The sequence below is a fragment of the Ammospiza nelsoni genome, chromosome 1 (genome assembly GCF_027579445.1).
Source record: "Ammospiza nelsoni isolate bAmmNel1 chromosome 1, bAmmNel1.pri, whole genome shotgun sequence".
In the NCBI taxonomy this organism is placed as follows: domain Eukaryota; kingdom Metazoa; phylum Chordata; class Aves; order Passeriformes; family Passerellidae; genus Ammospiza; species Ammospiza nelsoni.
Genome location: NC_080633.1, coordinates 29,344,035 through 29,358,272, shown reverse-complemented (window position 1 = coordinate 29,358,272; position 14,238 = coordinate 29,344,035). Strand labels below are relative to the sequence as shown.

Below are 14,238 nucleotides of genomic sequence, written 5' to 3'. Positions count from 1 at the left end.
TTGCTATTTTTTCAATTATATTATACATTCGATCAGATTCTAGATCTTCCAAATCATCATAGTTTTATTTTTTTAACAGAGGAGATGAAGACCAGAGGAATCTCTTCTGGTACAAATTTTTTAAAGGCAAGACAGCTGTTATTGTACTTAGACACTTGCTCATGGTATAGTCCATGCATACAAATTATTCACAAGGAAGGGCCTGAGAGCAATGAAAGCTCTGGGACTGAGTTGTCTTCCTTAGTGTCTGCATGAATTTCTTTGTCCAGTGATGAAACTCATAGTTATATAACAGGAGGAAAAAAAAAAAAAGTGTTGTCTGATTAGGTTAATGTGGGGTTTTTTTAACCCCTGCTTCTGTTCCTCCTAATTTTTTTGTTTTTCCTTTCTTTTCTCTCATGACTCCTATTTCTGTTCTTTCTTAGCTACCAACATCTCCCTCCTTAGCACTCATTCCATTGCTATGTTGGTCTCTTTGGTCTGAATTTTTTGTAATTTAACCCTTATAAATGATACAATGCCAGACATAGGAAGAGATTCCACTTGCAGTTTAAATTTAGCTTTCTAGTCTAAACTGGTCCTCTAGGCAACCTCTGTAATCAGTAAAAGATAAATACCACAGAAGGCAATTCATCATGTTGAAACTGGAAGGATTAATTGCTGCCTGGGCCACCTGTCTCTTTGTGATGATTAAAGGGAGCGCCTGAGATGACAATCTCAAATGAAGTACCTGGCTCTCAGATGGCTAAAATCAGGGGAAAAGCAGCCTACCTGATAATGCATTGCTGTCAGAGGGCAGAGGGTCTGTCCTACAGAGGTAGAAACTGCATAAAATTGGGATGAGAAGGCACCCACAGTTTGATTTTTTTTTTCCCCTGAACTGATTTGTGATGATACCAACAGTTATCTTTGATTTTCACTCGTGACCAGCAATGCTGTGATGTTCTAGAAATCAAACCCCTACTATTTTGTTAGAATAGTTCATATTTTTATAGCTCTTATGTGAACTTTACAGCAAACTGTAGAATCTATTTTATTTTGGCATGGAGAGTTAGAAGCTTTGTAGCATTTCTGACGAGGCCATGCAGTGCTGAATAACAACATAACTGGGTAAAAATCCAGTTACAGCAATTCAATTTTAAAATCATAAGGAACTAAGTTTACTGATAAGATAATATCTGCTATTTCAGTGGTTGTTACTAAATCTGGAGCATCTCCATAAAGTGTGTCCAGATACATTTGGTCATAAACAGTTGATAATTTTTAATGAATTCTGAACATAAGCACTTGGAATTTTAAAAAATAGTTTGGAAATACATATAAAACTATTTGCAGACAAATACGGTATGGAAATATTTTGAGCAAAACTGCATAGGAGAAAATATTTATTAGTTACATGTATTCCCACAGGAAAACTGGTATATCTTGGTATTTAGTGTTTTTTTATCTTATTCTATTTGGTATTTATGCTGTATTTAATATTTGCTCTTTTAACAGTGCTGTAACTCGCCACTGAACCAACACATTTGGAACAGTTCATAGCACCAAAAACTTCATCCACATGGACTGATGCCATCTTGGCACTCTCCAGACACTGTGAGCTGAAGTTAAACATCTTTATGGAGTTTATAACACCTGGGTCAAAAGGAATATTCTTCTGATACACAAGGAGCTCCCTTCCTGCCAGTATGACGAGCCAGGAGAAGTGGGTTAACCTTAGCCCTGGAGAGTTCTCTCAGCTTCAGAAATATGCAGAATGTAAGTAATTTTAAAAATATTTAATTTTATGGCTAAATAAAAACTAATAGTATTTTGAATGTGGAATATAAAAATTTTGTGTTATTGATACTGTTCACAGCTTAGAAAGAACACACCCAGGTTTTACATTGATGATTCATTACTTTCAGAGACCATTGTGAAGAAAACTCTCTATTTCTTATTTTTATATGAATAATCTTGTTTGTTTGAAATTGCATCACCAAATAAATAGTAAACATAATAGAGCAGTTATTTTTTTAACTCCTGGAAACGTTTAGTGCTTCCTGGGAAAATATTTTCAAGTTATTTTTCTTTAATTTTTTCCAGTATCTGAATTTAAGATTTCTAATGGACATAGAAAGTTTTGTGGTTTTTTTTTTTCCTATGCATTCTTATAACTTAGGCCTCAGTGCAACGTTTGCCGAAATGTTTGCCTTCCTTGTGGAGGAAAAAAGCATTTAAGATATTTCTTTACTTTTGGCTTCCCTTTGCTTCTCCAGCACTTATTGCACACACAATAGTTCAGAGCCATTGTTTTAGTAGAACTGTTGGTGTCAGGGAAATTGTTTGAAGATGTTTGTGTTCAGGTTTCTGTGTACATTAAAGAAAAATATATTGTCTTTTAAGCTTCCTCTGCTCCTCTGTAATGAAGAGATGCTAGTTTTTGTGAAATGTGATAAATTTTTTTGTAAATAGTTCAATTTCTGAGGCAGTTAGGAAAAAATGTTAATAATATATAATTTTTGTGCATAATACTAAAGGAATAAACCCTGGGTATGGACTTTAATTTGAATTTCTGGGCTATCCAGTTTAATTTAACTAAAGGACCAAATAACAATATCTTTAAGTGCATGATCTAAGACTTTAAAATGCAATTTAAAAAAAATCATACCAGTATTTTTGAATTTGATATATTTTTATGTAACATGGTAAGATAAAAAAGGTTGTGACAACAGATATCTTTACTTATTACTAAATAATAATTAAATTTTATGGAATTTTGTAAAGCATGAATATATATTTGCTTTGCTATTTCATTGTCTTTATTGAACTTGGAAAGGCAATGAACTGAAAATCACCAAATTTCATTTAGTGACTTGGTAGAGTTTGATTCAGTTTAAAAAAATAGTATTAATAAAAATCCTAACCAACAAAAGTCCTCAGTTTAAATAAAAATGCATTGCTCATTTTTTCTCCAGCATGGAACTTTGGAAGTACCAGTGGCCCTCCTATGGGACAGAGGGCTGGTCTGGGTGTCAGAAGGTGACACTGTGGGGAGGTTTGACTTTGTCACAGGTGTCTGCCAACAAGTGGTGGTGATGGGCACCCAGCTGTGCCTTGTGCTAAGGAGTGGGTTTCACTGCAGGACTTTGGAATAAGTAGGGAATTCATGGAGAGGTCATTTGATTTGCATTTTCCCTCTGATATGCAGGTTTGTCATTTGCTCTGCCTTGGTGATTGGTGTAGAGATTTTACTTAATCTTACCTAAATTGCAATATTAATTTAACTGTTTAAGTTTTGAATTTAAAAAATACAGTGTTTATATATTCTATTCTAGTTTGCATCAAGCTGTAGTACTAGAGTATTGGAACAAAGAGTATAGCCTACCAAAAACCCATCTGCCTCGGATCATACTCTTAGAGGGTGATAGTCACTTCTGCCTAATAAGATCACTGGAAATCCATATTACTTTTATACAGCTGTGGTGGGTTGATTGTGGCAGGATGCCAGTTGCTCCCCAAACTGTTCTTTCCCCTGGGTGCAGTTCTTTGTTGATTCAGAGCAGATATGGTTAGCTGGTGAATGGGATCAGGGGATGTGCTGAGCTGCCTTGTGCTAGAATCTGTAGGAAGTTCTTAAAACAGGGGGATGTCTATTCCTGCAGAAAGTATTCTCTTTAAAATGCATTTCCCGGTGTTTCGCGTATTTGACTTTTTGATCAGGAGAAAATTCATTGCACAGTTCTCTGTTTCAGCTGAATCTCCTCAGCCTGAGCTGGCTACGGAGTGAGACAATGTTTAACTTGTGACAGCCTCTGCTGAGGGCACAGACCACCTCACAAGTCTGCAAGCCTTGGTTTGGATCCAGTGTAGGAAGGGTGACATTGTTCTGCTGCACAGCAGGGCACACTTGGAGGAGTGAGGGATTTGAATTTCAGTCTTTCAAGGTGGAAGCTCAGTCTGAAACTACGTCCTCGGTCTTTCCCCTGTCTGGAAAGCAAGCCTGTCTTACATCTGCCTGTTTTATGAAGAAAACTTCGTGCTAAACTTTGCTGAAATCAGTCACACCTGTAAATGTTACAGTTTCCAAGAAGAATGGAGGAATGGGTCTGCGCAGGTTTTAAGAGACATTAGGTGACTCTTCTTATCTTTAAGAAGAAGTGGAGCTCAGGTGGCACCTAGATGAGCTGCTTCTCTTGGCATCAATTGACTTCAGTCATGCAGAGAAAATTTCAAACTATATTTAGATACAGACTGCACAGATAATAAGTACATCCGGAGTTGAGTCATATGTGCATATATAACTCGTGTAACTGTGGTCATTATAAACCCAGCTGTCTTGGACTTGGAGCATAAATTCCCTTTTTAGTCACCAAAGTAGGTGTGTGGATCTTTCACTGTATAAAGCCCTTTAAACTACTCCTGTGGATTCTAGTGCTCTTCACTTTCTGACTGAAAGACACTTTGCTCTAGTTCAGTGTAGTTTTCTTTTTATTAATCTTCTGTGAGCTTGATGATATTCTGTCTGCTCTGACAAGTACTATTAAGCAAGCTCTGCTCCTAGCTCGGTGTGCAGCTACTGACCTTGTAATCACTTTGAGAAGTTCCTACCACATTTTGTCTGCCTGTTTTCTTCTTCACATAGTTATATTCAGTGCTTTATCCAACTGTACTGTTTGGTGAACCCAAACTCTGAATGCAAAATTTCTTTCTTGAATATGTAATAGCTTTTCTCAATTTCCATAAATATAACTGAACAGCAAAGGAGAATGAGTTCTCCATCATTTGTTCCTAATAAAAAATATTTCCATCTAAGCAGTACTCAGAACTTCATAGTAAGTGAATATCTTCCTGTGAATTAATCCAAGGAGTATCTGTAATTTTTTCTTACTAAATTATTTTTGAGCTTAATCAAGGGTATTTTATGCTTTCAATGTAGGACCCTTCTTAGTCTGCCTGCATAATAATTTGCGGCTTCAGCAAATTTTTGGAATTCATTGAAATTTAAATATTACTTAACAACAACAAAAAATATTTCTGAAGTCTAAAGAGTATGTTACCTAATACTTGGCACTTTGCAGTTAATATGCATATATGTGGTTTTGGAAGAATAATTATTTCAAAGACAGTTCCTCTAGGTCCTTCTTCCCAGTCAAATTAAAAATCTCCTCTCTTCTTGTTCTGAAGATAGAACAGTAGAACATATTTTGCATTACATCTTTGCCTGGTTTTAAATTGCCTCTGAAGAATAGGTGAAAAAAAAAAAGGCAAAAACCAGGGATAACTGCTGTGGTTATTATATAATAGTGATAGTAATGACAACAACAATAATGTAGCCCACTCTAAATCCTGAAGATTTTAGGGAAATAAATGTACTTGAGAGAAGAAATTTTTTTCTCCTCTAGATTTCATAATCAATGCTGGCTATGAGAAGGGAAGGTGAAAAGATACAAGGATTTTTCTGGATAACACTGTCATTGTTTAGAGTAAGGTGGGTACAAGATGTTTCAGGCAGAAATAGTTTCTTCTAAACTATATGGTACCAGATAGATACGTGTTTGTAAGTTGTATGGGGAGCAGCTGAGGGAGCTGGGGTGGTTTAGCCTGGAGGAAAGGAGGCCCAGAGGTGACTTTATGACTCCCTTCAGCTTCTTGAAGGAGATGTAGTCAGGTGAGGGTTGTCCTTTTCTCCCAGGCAATCAGCAATAGAACAAAAGCTGTCAGTCAATAGGACAAAAGCTTAAAAGTCTCAAGCTGCACTAGGGGAGGTTCAGGTTGGACATCAGGTTTTCCTCCAGGGAAGGATTGTTAAACACTGGAACAGACTGCCCAGGGCAGTAGTGGAATAACAAGTACATGCAGAGTTGAGTCATATGTGCATCTATAACTGGGAGTGTTCAAGGAATGAATGGATGTGCCATGGTCTGGTTGACATGGTGGTGATGAGTCCAAGATGGGACTTGATGATCTTGAGATCTTTTTCAACCAGAATGATTCTGTGATTCACTGATATGTGCCATTCTGTACTACTCCAAACAGGAACCTGAATTGTAAGGGCATTAGAGAGAAGCAATATAAATAGCTTCATTGTGATTATTATCTGTATGGTAAATTGGATTAGTTTGGACAAGGTTTTATTTTAATTCTTTTTATTAAATGAATTTTGTATCTCCTTTTTATTAAACAAAGTTTTATGGCTGTTGTAGTCCAAATTATATATTAAAAGGAGTTTAGAGGATCCTGCTCCAAAAGCAAGTGTGGAAATATTGAATGGACTTAAAACAGTTAAAACAGGACTATTTCATGAGTCAGCTAAGCATTAAAAAAAGAAAAAAAAAAAAGGAAGTTCTTGCCTCAGTAGGTGGAGAAAAAGACCTCTGAGCTCTGGCAGCAAGTGCACTCTGGGGAAATAGCTTGGTTTTTGTGTTGTGCTTTTGAGTTTGTCAACAAAACGTGCCCTGAGGAAAAGCCTGAAGAAAAAACTTCTTTGCAAAACTTTTGGCAGCGATTTTTTCCCAGGCTGGTGGAGTCTTGAGCAGACTGTCACAGACTGAAGATAGAAATAGATGTTGGAGTGCTACTGAAATGACTGTGAGAACAGAAACAGCATCAGCAGCTGCAGCATCTTTTGATGTAGCATCAATAGCTACTGCAAGAACTAGACAGTGAAACAATTTTCTAGGGGAACAGGAAGGAGGAATTTGTGAAAAAGATCACTGAAGAAAAATGGGAAGGTCAGCAAAAGTTTAGGTTCAAAGTTAAGTTTTCAGAGACTCTTTAGTGGATTTGGCTCTGTGCTCCTCAGAGAGGGAAGGATTATCTTTTACAATGAGTATAAATGATAACATGCAGGGGACTTCATATATGTGGTGGCTGGTTACCAGTAGCTATGGGCCATTACACAATCCCTCAGAGGATCCCAGGCTGCTAGTGCCACATGGAATTGTCTAATTCTAATGAGGGAATGGACCTCATCAAATACAATTTGACAAACACAGCTATTTTCTACTGTGTGGCAAGTGGAGAGAGAATGTCACTGGTGATTATGGAAAATAGTTTTACCCCAAGTATTGGATTTTAGGATTATAGCGTTTCTGCTGCTATTAGTAAAATGGAGGTCATCAAGTTCTCAAAAAGTTTTGACAGAATCTGTTAGACTGGATGAAAGGTGGAGTCTGCCAGCTCTGCCTGTACAGTATCCCATGCACTTGGGAGAGCTTCATGCAGAAGGATAATGGGTCTAGTGAGAGATCCAGTCTTGGCATGCAAGGGCTCTTGGGGGTAGAATGGCCAGAAAAAGGGACACGTTGATAATTTGTAAGTCTGAATCCTTACCCTAAATCTTGATTTGTATCTAAAAATCTAAGTAGGAGAAAATGGAGCGGAGAAAACTACTCAGTGGTTTGGTGGGACACTTACTTTAGTTCTCCTGAGAGCTGAACTATGCGTATGGATATAACACCGTGAGTTATTTTTTTTTCAGATCTGTGAATTTAAATCCTTTGTACACATTCCTGCGCTGCACCAATTTAGATAAAATGGATTAGGAGTGTTACACATTATTTATTTAGTCTCTAGTTAGATTTACTCTTAAAAAGCCCTGAACTCTGTCCAAAGGAAGGCTGTTACATACAGTCTTCACTAATGAGGATATTAGATGCAACTTTGACTTGTGTTAGACTGAAATCCAGAATACAGAAGGTGCAAAGTTATGAATTTCTTTTTCATTTGACCATTCATAGTTGAGACTTGACCTCTGAAGATGATATCACAGATAAAGTTGTCGTGGGAGATTGAAAGCTGGGCACCAATATAATCTGCAGAAATATTAGCGGATTTCTTTCCTTTCTATAGTGAGGATTTCTGTTTTAAAGAGAATGTAAGATAGGAATGATGAGTTGAGCATTTCTGAAGAAAAACAAAACTGATAAACATGCAATAATACAATATGGTCTGGATCTTTGAGGTGGGCGTTCTAATGAGATAAATTGCTTAGTGTTTCTGCCATGATAAATGCTAGTGGTGACTAGCAGTTGTGTTTTTAACCAAACAGAAGCTGATCAATTCTCCAGTTAGTCTGTCAGTGGTAACAGTATTATACTGACTCTGTTCATGATTGTGAGTAAGGAGGAGTCTTTTTGTATCTGTCAGGTGGGACACTTGTGTATGCAGAACTTTTTTCTTGTGTTCCACTGCTTTCACTGAGGAAGGGCATCCAACTTGTTTCAGGTATAAACTATTTAGGGAAAGGAAAAACTGTTCAGGGAAAGGAACGATGTAGAAGGGTTCTGAATGCTTAGCTTGGGTTGAAGGGACTGTGAAATTATTCAGGAGTTTCTTTGATTTTGTGACAAAGACAGATGCACTTAAGTACATTTTTGTCCCTCTCAGGCTGCTATATGTTCTAGTTTGAAGCATTCTTTTAGGAAATACTGGCTTTTGTAGAGCTTTAAATGATACCTAGAAACAGCACAAAGTATCACAATGAGTGACTTGGAGTATTTTATTACAGTATTATGTTCATGTCTTAGCTAATTACAGGGATCCTCTCCTGTCTTTTAAGTGTAAGAAACTTCGTATGTCAGCAGCAGGGAGACATGTTTCAAGAGCAGGAAATAGTGAATTTATAATTGTTACTATCAGCTGGCAAAATTGGAACAAATCTCCTGTTTATAAATCCCCCAGAATCATAGAATTGTAAAGGCTGGAAAAGACTCTCTTCCTCTGCAGAACAGAAGATGCTCTTGGAGTATCTGATTTGTTCAAGAGTTCCAATTAAAGGGATAATAGTCAGCAAAATTCAAAATCAGTGTTGCTTCTTTGTGCTGTTGACTGGAGACTGCTAACAAGAGATCATATATCATAACATGAAGAGACTTAATTTAGTAAAAGCAGAGAAGGCAGTAGGCTCATAGTATAAACCTGTATTTCAAAGATTTTGAAAAATGATGACAAATTGATCCAGAGTTGGATCAGTTCAATGACGTACCAGCTGTTTTTATCATCAATTTCCTTCCTAAAGAGCTGCCTCTGGTTCCTGAATAATTTATTGGTAGGGTCAAAATTATGATGGCTCCAAAAATTGTAACTTTCATTTAGGGGTAATGAAAGTATTAGGAAGCAAATGGTCTCAGTTGTGCTAGTGCTAACACGTTTGATTTGTCTATTTTAGGAAAGTTAGTGGAAGTGTCAAAGCTGTATATCTGTTTGGGTCTCATATGGAAGAAATGTTAAAGGAATTGAAGAAGGAAAAAAATTGATTCAGGCTGTTCGATAGTACCAAGTTGCATTGATCGCAGAATCCAGAGAGGAAATTCTGTTAGAAAAGGCTATCATTATTACAAACATCATTTGTGCATGGAGAGGCACTGGAGATGCTTTCTGGGTGATGAATAGGACACTGTCCCATCATCAGAAGCATTTGGTGGTCTCACTACAAGATGATAATTTACCTGCAACCTTCTTGCACATTGGCTTCATCTGGGAGAGTGAGGAAGGGACAGCAGTTACAACAGCTGGAGAAGACTGCAAGGTTTGCTCAGCCTTGCTGAGCTGTGAAACACAGTAGTTCAATACAGATGTGGAATTTGTTGTGCTGAGACTGGCCATGGTTAGGCCTTTATTTTCAGGAAAATCATATTATTTTCTAGATTATGCTGCTAAGTTTCCAGTGTTTCTGCTGAGGGCACAGTGGCTGTTTCAGTGCCTGAGGAACATTAAGTTAATCAGAACTCTAGCACTGCCAATAGGTTCAGAGCCTGTGTTAACTCTTAGACATACAGATTATTATTTAATGGTTCTTAAATAATACAATTTTAATAGAAGAAAATTATGAGAAAGTCTTCAGGGTAAAAGTTAATGACTTTGCATTTCCATTTTCAAGGTATCATTGCAAGAAGCAAGTGTAAAGGATTCTAACAAAGTCCAAAACAGAAACACTTGTTAACAGAATCACAGAATGGATAAATAAGGCTGAACAGGGCCAGGTCCCCATGTCTTCTAAGAGGCATTTTCAGGTTTCTGTGGCTAAGGGTTTCTTGATGTGTGGTGGCTAGTAGCTGGTCTTTGAGTTCTGAAAGGCAAATGGTGTCATCTCAGCTTGCTCCTTATTTCCTTGGTTAAAAATAATGACTTTTTGTGGAATTGAAGCTGCATAGGTACATGGTGCCAGTCAGTAACACCTGGTGTTGCAGCATCAGTTGTTACTGGTGTTGAACGTATATTGTGTCTATTACAGATCTGACATATGGTCATCAAATTACTGAATGTCTATTTATACACTGTAAAATATGTAAACATTGATTATGCCTTTGTTATATTTCCTGTGTTTCTATGTATCTTCCATATTCCTTTTGCTTTGTTGTTTGGTTGTTTCTATGGACATTTGCATGTAAACAGTAAGAAGCTTTTGTTTCTTATGAGTTCATCTGTTCCTGTTGCTAATTCTTATTATAAAGATTTGGGGGATAATTCAATTGGTTGCTGTGGAAATGAGCCTGATGTCACAAACAGAGAGTTACAGTTCACCAAGCCTTTCAGAAACAAAATGAAGGGAGAATGGGCTAATTGGAGAGCCATGTGACTGTAGCAGAATCTCAGCTCTTATTAAAAGCATGTATTTTTAGGCACTGTGTTTCTGTAGAAGAGCTGGAAAGTAATTCAAATGGTGACAATCCATGACTCATCAGACAAACTCTGAGAGAAAGGATGATGCCACTTCACCTTCATCAGATTCACACTCAATAAACCAGTAACACATGGTAGGTCCCTTAAGCCCAGCAAAACCTCATATGCTTGAAGAGAGAAGGGGAAAGCTGCTAGTCCAGCTTATCCACTGAAAAAATATACTTTGCTATTAGCTTTACCACTTCTGCTGCTCTGCCTCTCCTGGGTGTCTGAAAAAAGGAGAGCCAAAGCTGCCTTCCTTGTTCCTCTGGAGAACAGAAAATAGGTTGGTCTTGATGTCTCAAATTGAGAGTCAGAGGTGTCTGAAGAAGAGGGGACTTAGAGCTGTCAGATAGTGTCAGGAGACTTTGCTCCATCTGCCATTAATTGGGGTGAAGGGCCCTGGATTGTTTTCCTCTCTGTTGTTTTCTACCAGTTACAAGAAACAAAAAATTAAAATGTGTCCATAATTACATATGTTTTCATTGTGTTTTTAGGCACTAAAAATATATTGCTTTTTGTGTGGCTCTGGAACATTTTTAGGGGATGCTATGCAGTGTCACTGCATAGTTTTGTTGGCTGCATTGCAGAATTGAATGGCTTTTTGAGGGCATTACATATTGCTAAATTTGTCTTTAGAACTGTCCAGATTTTGTGTGGGTCATAATTTTACTAAAACCAGTACAGAATATGGACAAAAGAATTTGTGATTAAATTCCAATGTGAATTGCTTTTGTATTAATTCTGAAAATAGGAATGCTTGATTTTATTTTAAACATAGAAGTTCCAAATAGGTTTTGTAATTGCAGATGATTCTGCCTTGGAACAGGGATTCTGCTAGATAGTCTAGAGAGATCCTTCCAACCCTAACAATTCTGTGATTCCGATACTGAGACACTCAAATTAATGGTAGCAGTAATAATAGAGATAAAGAGTTTGTTTTGAAGAATGTATTTCCTAGAATTAAGTTGCCTAGTAAATACATGTTTTCATTCATGAAGGCATGCTGAAGAGCTTTAAAATGCTTTGTTAACTGTCGTTTCTTTGTTGTTAGTTCTGGTTTTGTTTGTTGTTTGTGTTTTGGGTTTCTTTTTGTTAGTTTTTGTTTTTGTTTAAGTAGAATGCTGTTTCTACTTTTAGTATGTTCTTTATGTTCGAAATTCACTACAGAGGTGGAATAGACTCCCGTATCCTTGCCTGTATCAACATAAACACTTTGGCAATCCTTGTAACTGCTTTGAAAGAATGCATAGGCTGTATATTTGTTAAAAGCCTATAGATAGTGCTAGTTGAAATGAATGGAAAGAAACAGTGAAAATTTTGGAGATGTTTATGAGAGGAGGATGGGAAGATGGTTCATGTACTAAGTGTATGTCTGAATTCTTTGTTGAATAGTGGCACTTCAGTACTGGACAGGCTTTAAGAGTTTGATAAATTGCTGAAATTATACTAGAGATGAGGAAAGCACATTGAAGATGTATGAAGAAATTGAATGAGTGACAAGAGTTCCTGGGATAAAAAAATATAAAAGTCTTGAAAGGGAAAAATTATTAAAAAATGAAAAAAGACATAGAAAACAAAGTAAAACAAATGGCTTCAAATAAAGTTGGAGTCTACCAAGTTTTGTTACACCAAAATTTGTGTATCTGTGCCATTTTTACAACCCATAGGTAGTGCTATGAGTGATGTAAGAAAACAGAGAACAAAAGTTAGGAATAGCTTGTTAGGACAAAATCCAAGTTGGCTTTTAGAGAAATTGAGCAGCAGACAGGAGCCAAAATGGAACTCAGTGCCTAAAACTGAATGTTTGGAAAATTTTGATTTACATTTGCTGTTTGATTATGAGAAATAATAATAGTACTTAAAAAAAAATAATGGAATTGAGAGAAAATAGCTGCAGCAGAAGGAAAAGAATTCACATCAAACCTTGGTGGCTAGCCAAAGTTTATCTTGTAAAAATGATTTAAATTACTTTATCATAATTATTTTTTATTCTGTAGAGGGCCCTCTATCAGTTTTTGAATGTAAATTCTTCATTATTAAAATCTGTGAAGATGTATACAGGCACTATTATTTTTGATTTGAAAGCTTGAGTACTTATTTAGCTAATTTTGGGTGAGGGTGAATCCAAGCAAGTACTCATTCTGGGATTTGAAAAAAGCCACTTACAGTCCCTTTGGAGGTGCTCTTATTCTGGAATAACTCAGAAATGGCTGTTCATTCAGATTTGTTTTAGTAGATAAGAAGTTAGTTTAGGAACTGGCTAATACTTAGAGAAGTAATGACTCATTTCATATGCCTTAAGAATGGAACCATATTTTTGTATTTTGTGTCAGGCGCACTGAACATTGTCACCTTGTTTGTCAAGTCCAGGCTTGCTGTTTTATCTGTGGTCTAACATGTGACACCTTCAAAGAAGATCATGCTGTTAAAGATACATGACATTATGATGTAAATTTAAATGCTCTGGACTTTGAGCTCTGGGAGTTTAAGGGATTCACAGAAAGAGTGTCAATTAAGTTGTCCCAAATGGTAAAAAAGCACATTCTGAAGTGCTTCCCACTGTATGTGCTTAAATCACAGCATGGACTGCAGTTCTTCTGGATTAGTTTCAAGAAGCGTCAGAGTAGCTGCTCCTTCTAATAGCAATCTCGAGATGTAATGACTGACGCTGAATGAGGACTACTGAACTGCTCTTCAAACTACAAACTCTTCAAGGCAGACTGTACTCTTAAGATAAATACTCTGTAGCTCTGTGTAGATGTTGCAGCTTAAAGTTATCCAGTTTGACATTTTTAAAAATAACCTGAGTAAGTTTACATTGGATCTCAGGGTTTTTCTACCAGTATCACATTTCAGAAGGGCTTGGTTTTCTTTTTTTTTTTTCCTGTTCCCCCTCTCTTTTTTTGTTTTTTTTTTTCATCCCTACTTTATCCACACAGCCTGTGTAGCATGTTTGACTAGCAACACCTTCTCAACCCCTTAAACAAAACAAAGAAAAAATACCCAAGCAAATCTACCTCTACAGCTAGGCATCTCTACAGGTTAGCATCCTATCCCTGGGAGGCATGCATCTCTAAAATTTTGTAAGTGTTCCAGGTATAAATATGTCAGTCTTTATTCGGGGTCTATCTGGACATAAAAAGTAAATATAAATCTTGTGTAATTATGCTGAGTGGGTTATAATCACATCTCCATTTAGTTATTTTAGTGGAAACTAGTAATAAATATAGTCTCTGCACTACAGTAAGTCTTTGGCTTGAAGCTGAGGTTGACCTCATTAAGTGTTGCATCTAGTGAATCAAAAAGCTGCATAAACTGCTCTAAATAACTTGGGTTAATGAATAAGGAATATGTCATGTTACTGCATTTTTGTTATGTTAAATTTGCTGCTTGCACTTCAGGTTTTATGCTGGAAATTTTTATTCAAGGAAAGAAATGGCATCATTTTCTTGGATGGGAATGCCCACCTGTATGTTCAGCAAGTTGTTCCGTCGTGTCCTGTTTTTCCACCTGGGAGTTAAAATACCCAGGCATATGCAAGAGCTCTTTTCATATGGATTTGTTCCTCATACTGCCAGTGACAGAAAAGTT

The 14,238-nt window shown here is 36.8% G+C and overlaps 1 protein-coding gene across 4 annotated transcripts in view; it reads left to right on the top strand.

The window, feature by feature from the left end:
* The window catches only part of DGKB (diacylglycerol kinase beta), a 329,266-nt gene that overhangs the window by 29,030 nt on the left and 285,998 nt on the right, over nucleotides 1-14,238 (top strand). For all 4 annotated transcript variants that reach the window (XM_059473663.1, XM_059473647.1, XM_059473654.1 and 1 more), the window contains exon 2: nucleotides 1,498-1,758. In XM_059473663.1, coding sequence (XP_059329646.1) covers nucleotides 1,689-1,758 — 70 coding nt within the window. In that variant the 5' untranslated portion in view covers nucleotides 1,498-1,688. The remainder of the gene's footprint in view (nucleotides 1-1,497; nucleotides 1,759-14,238) is intronic.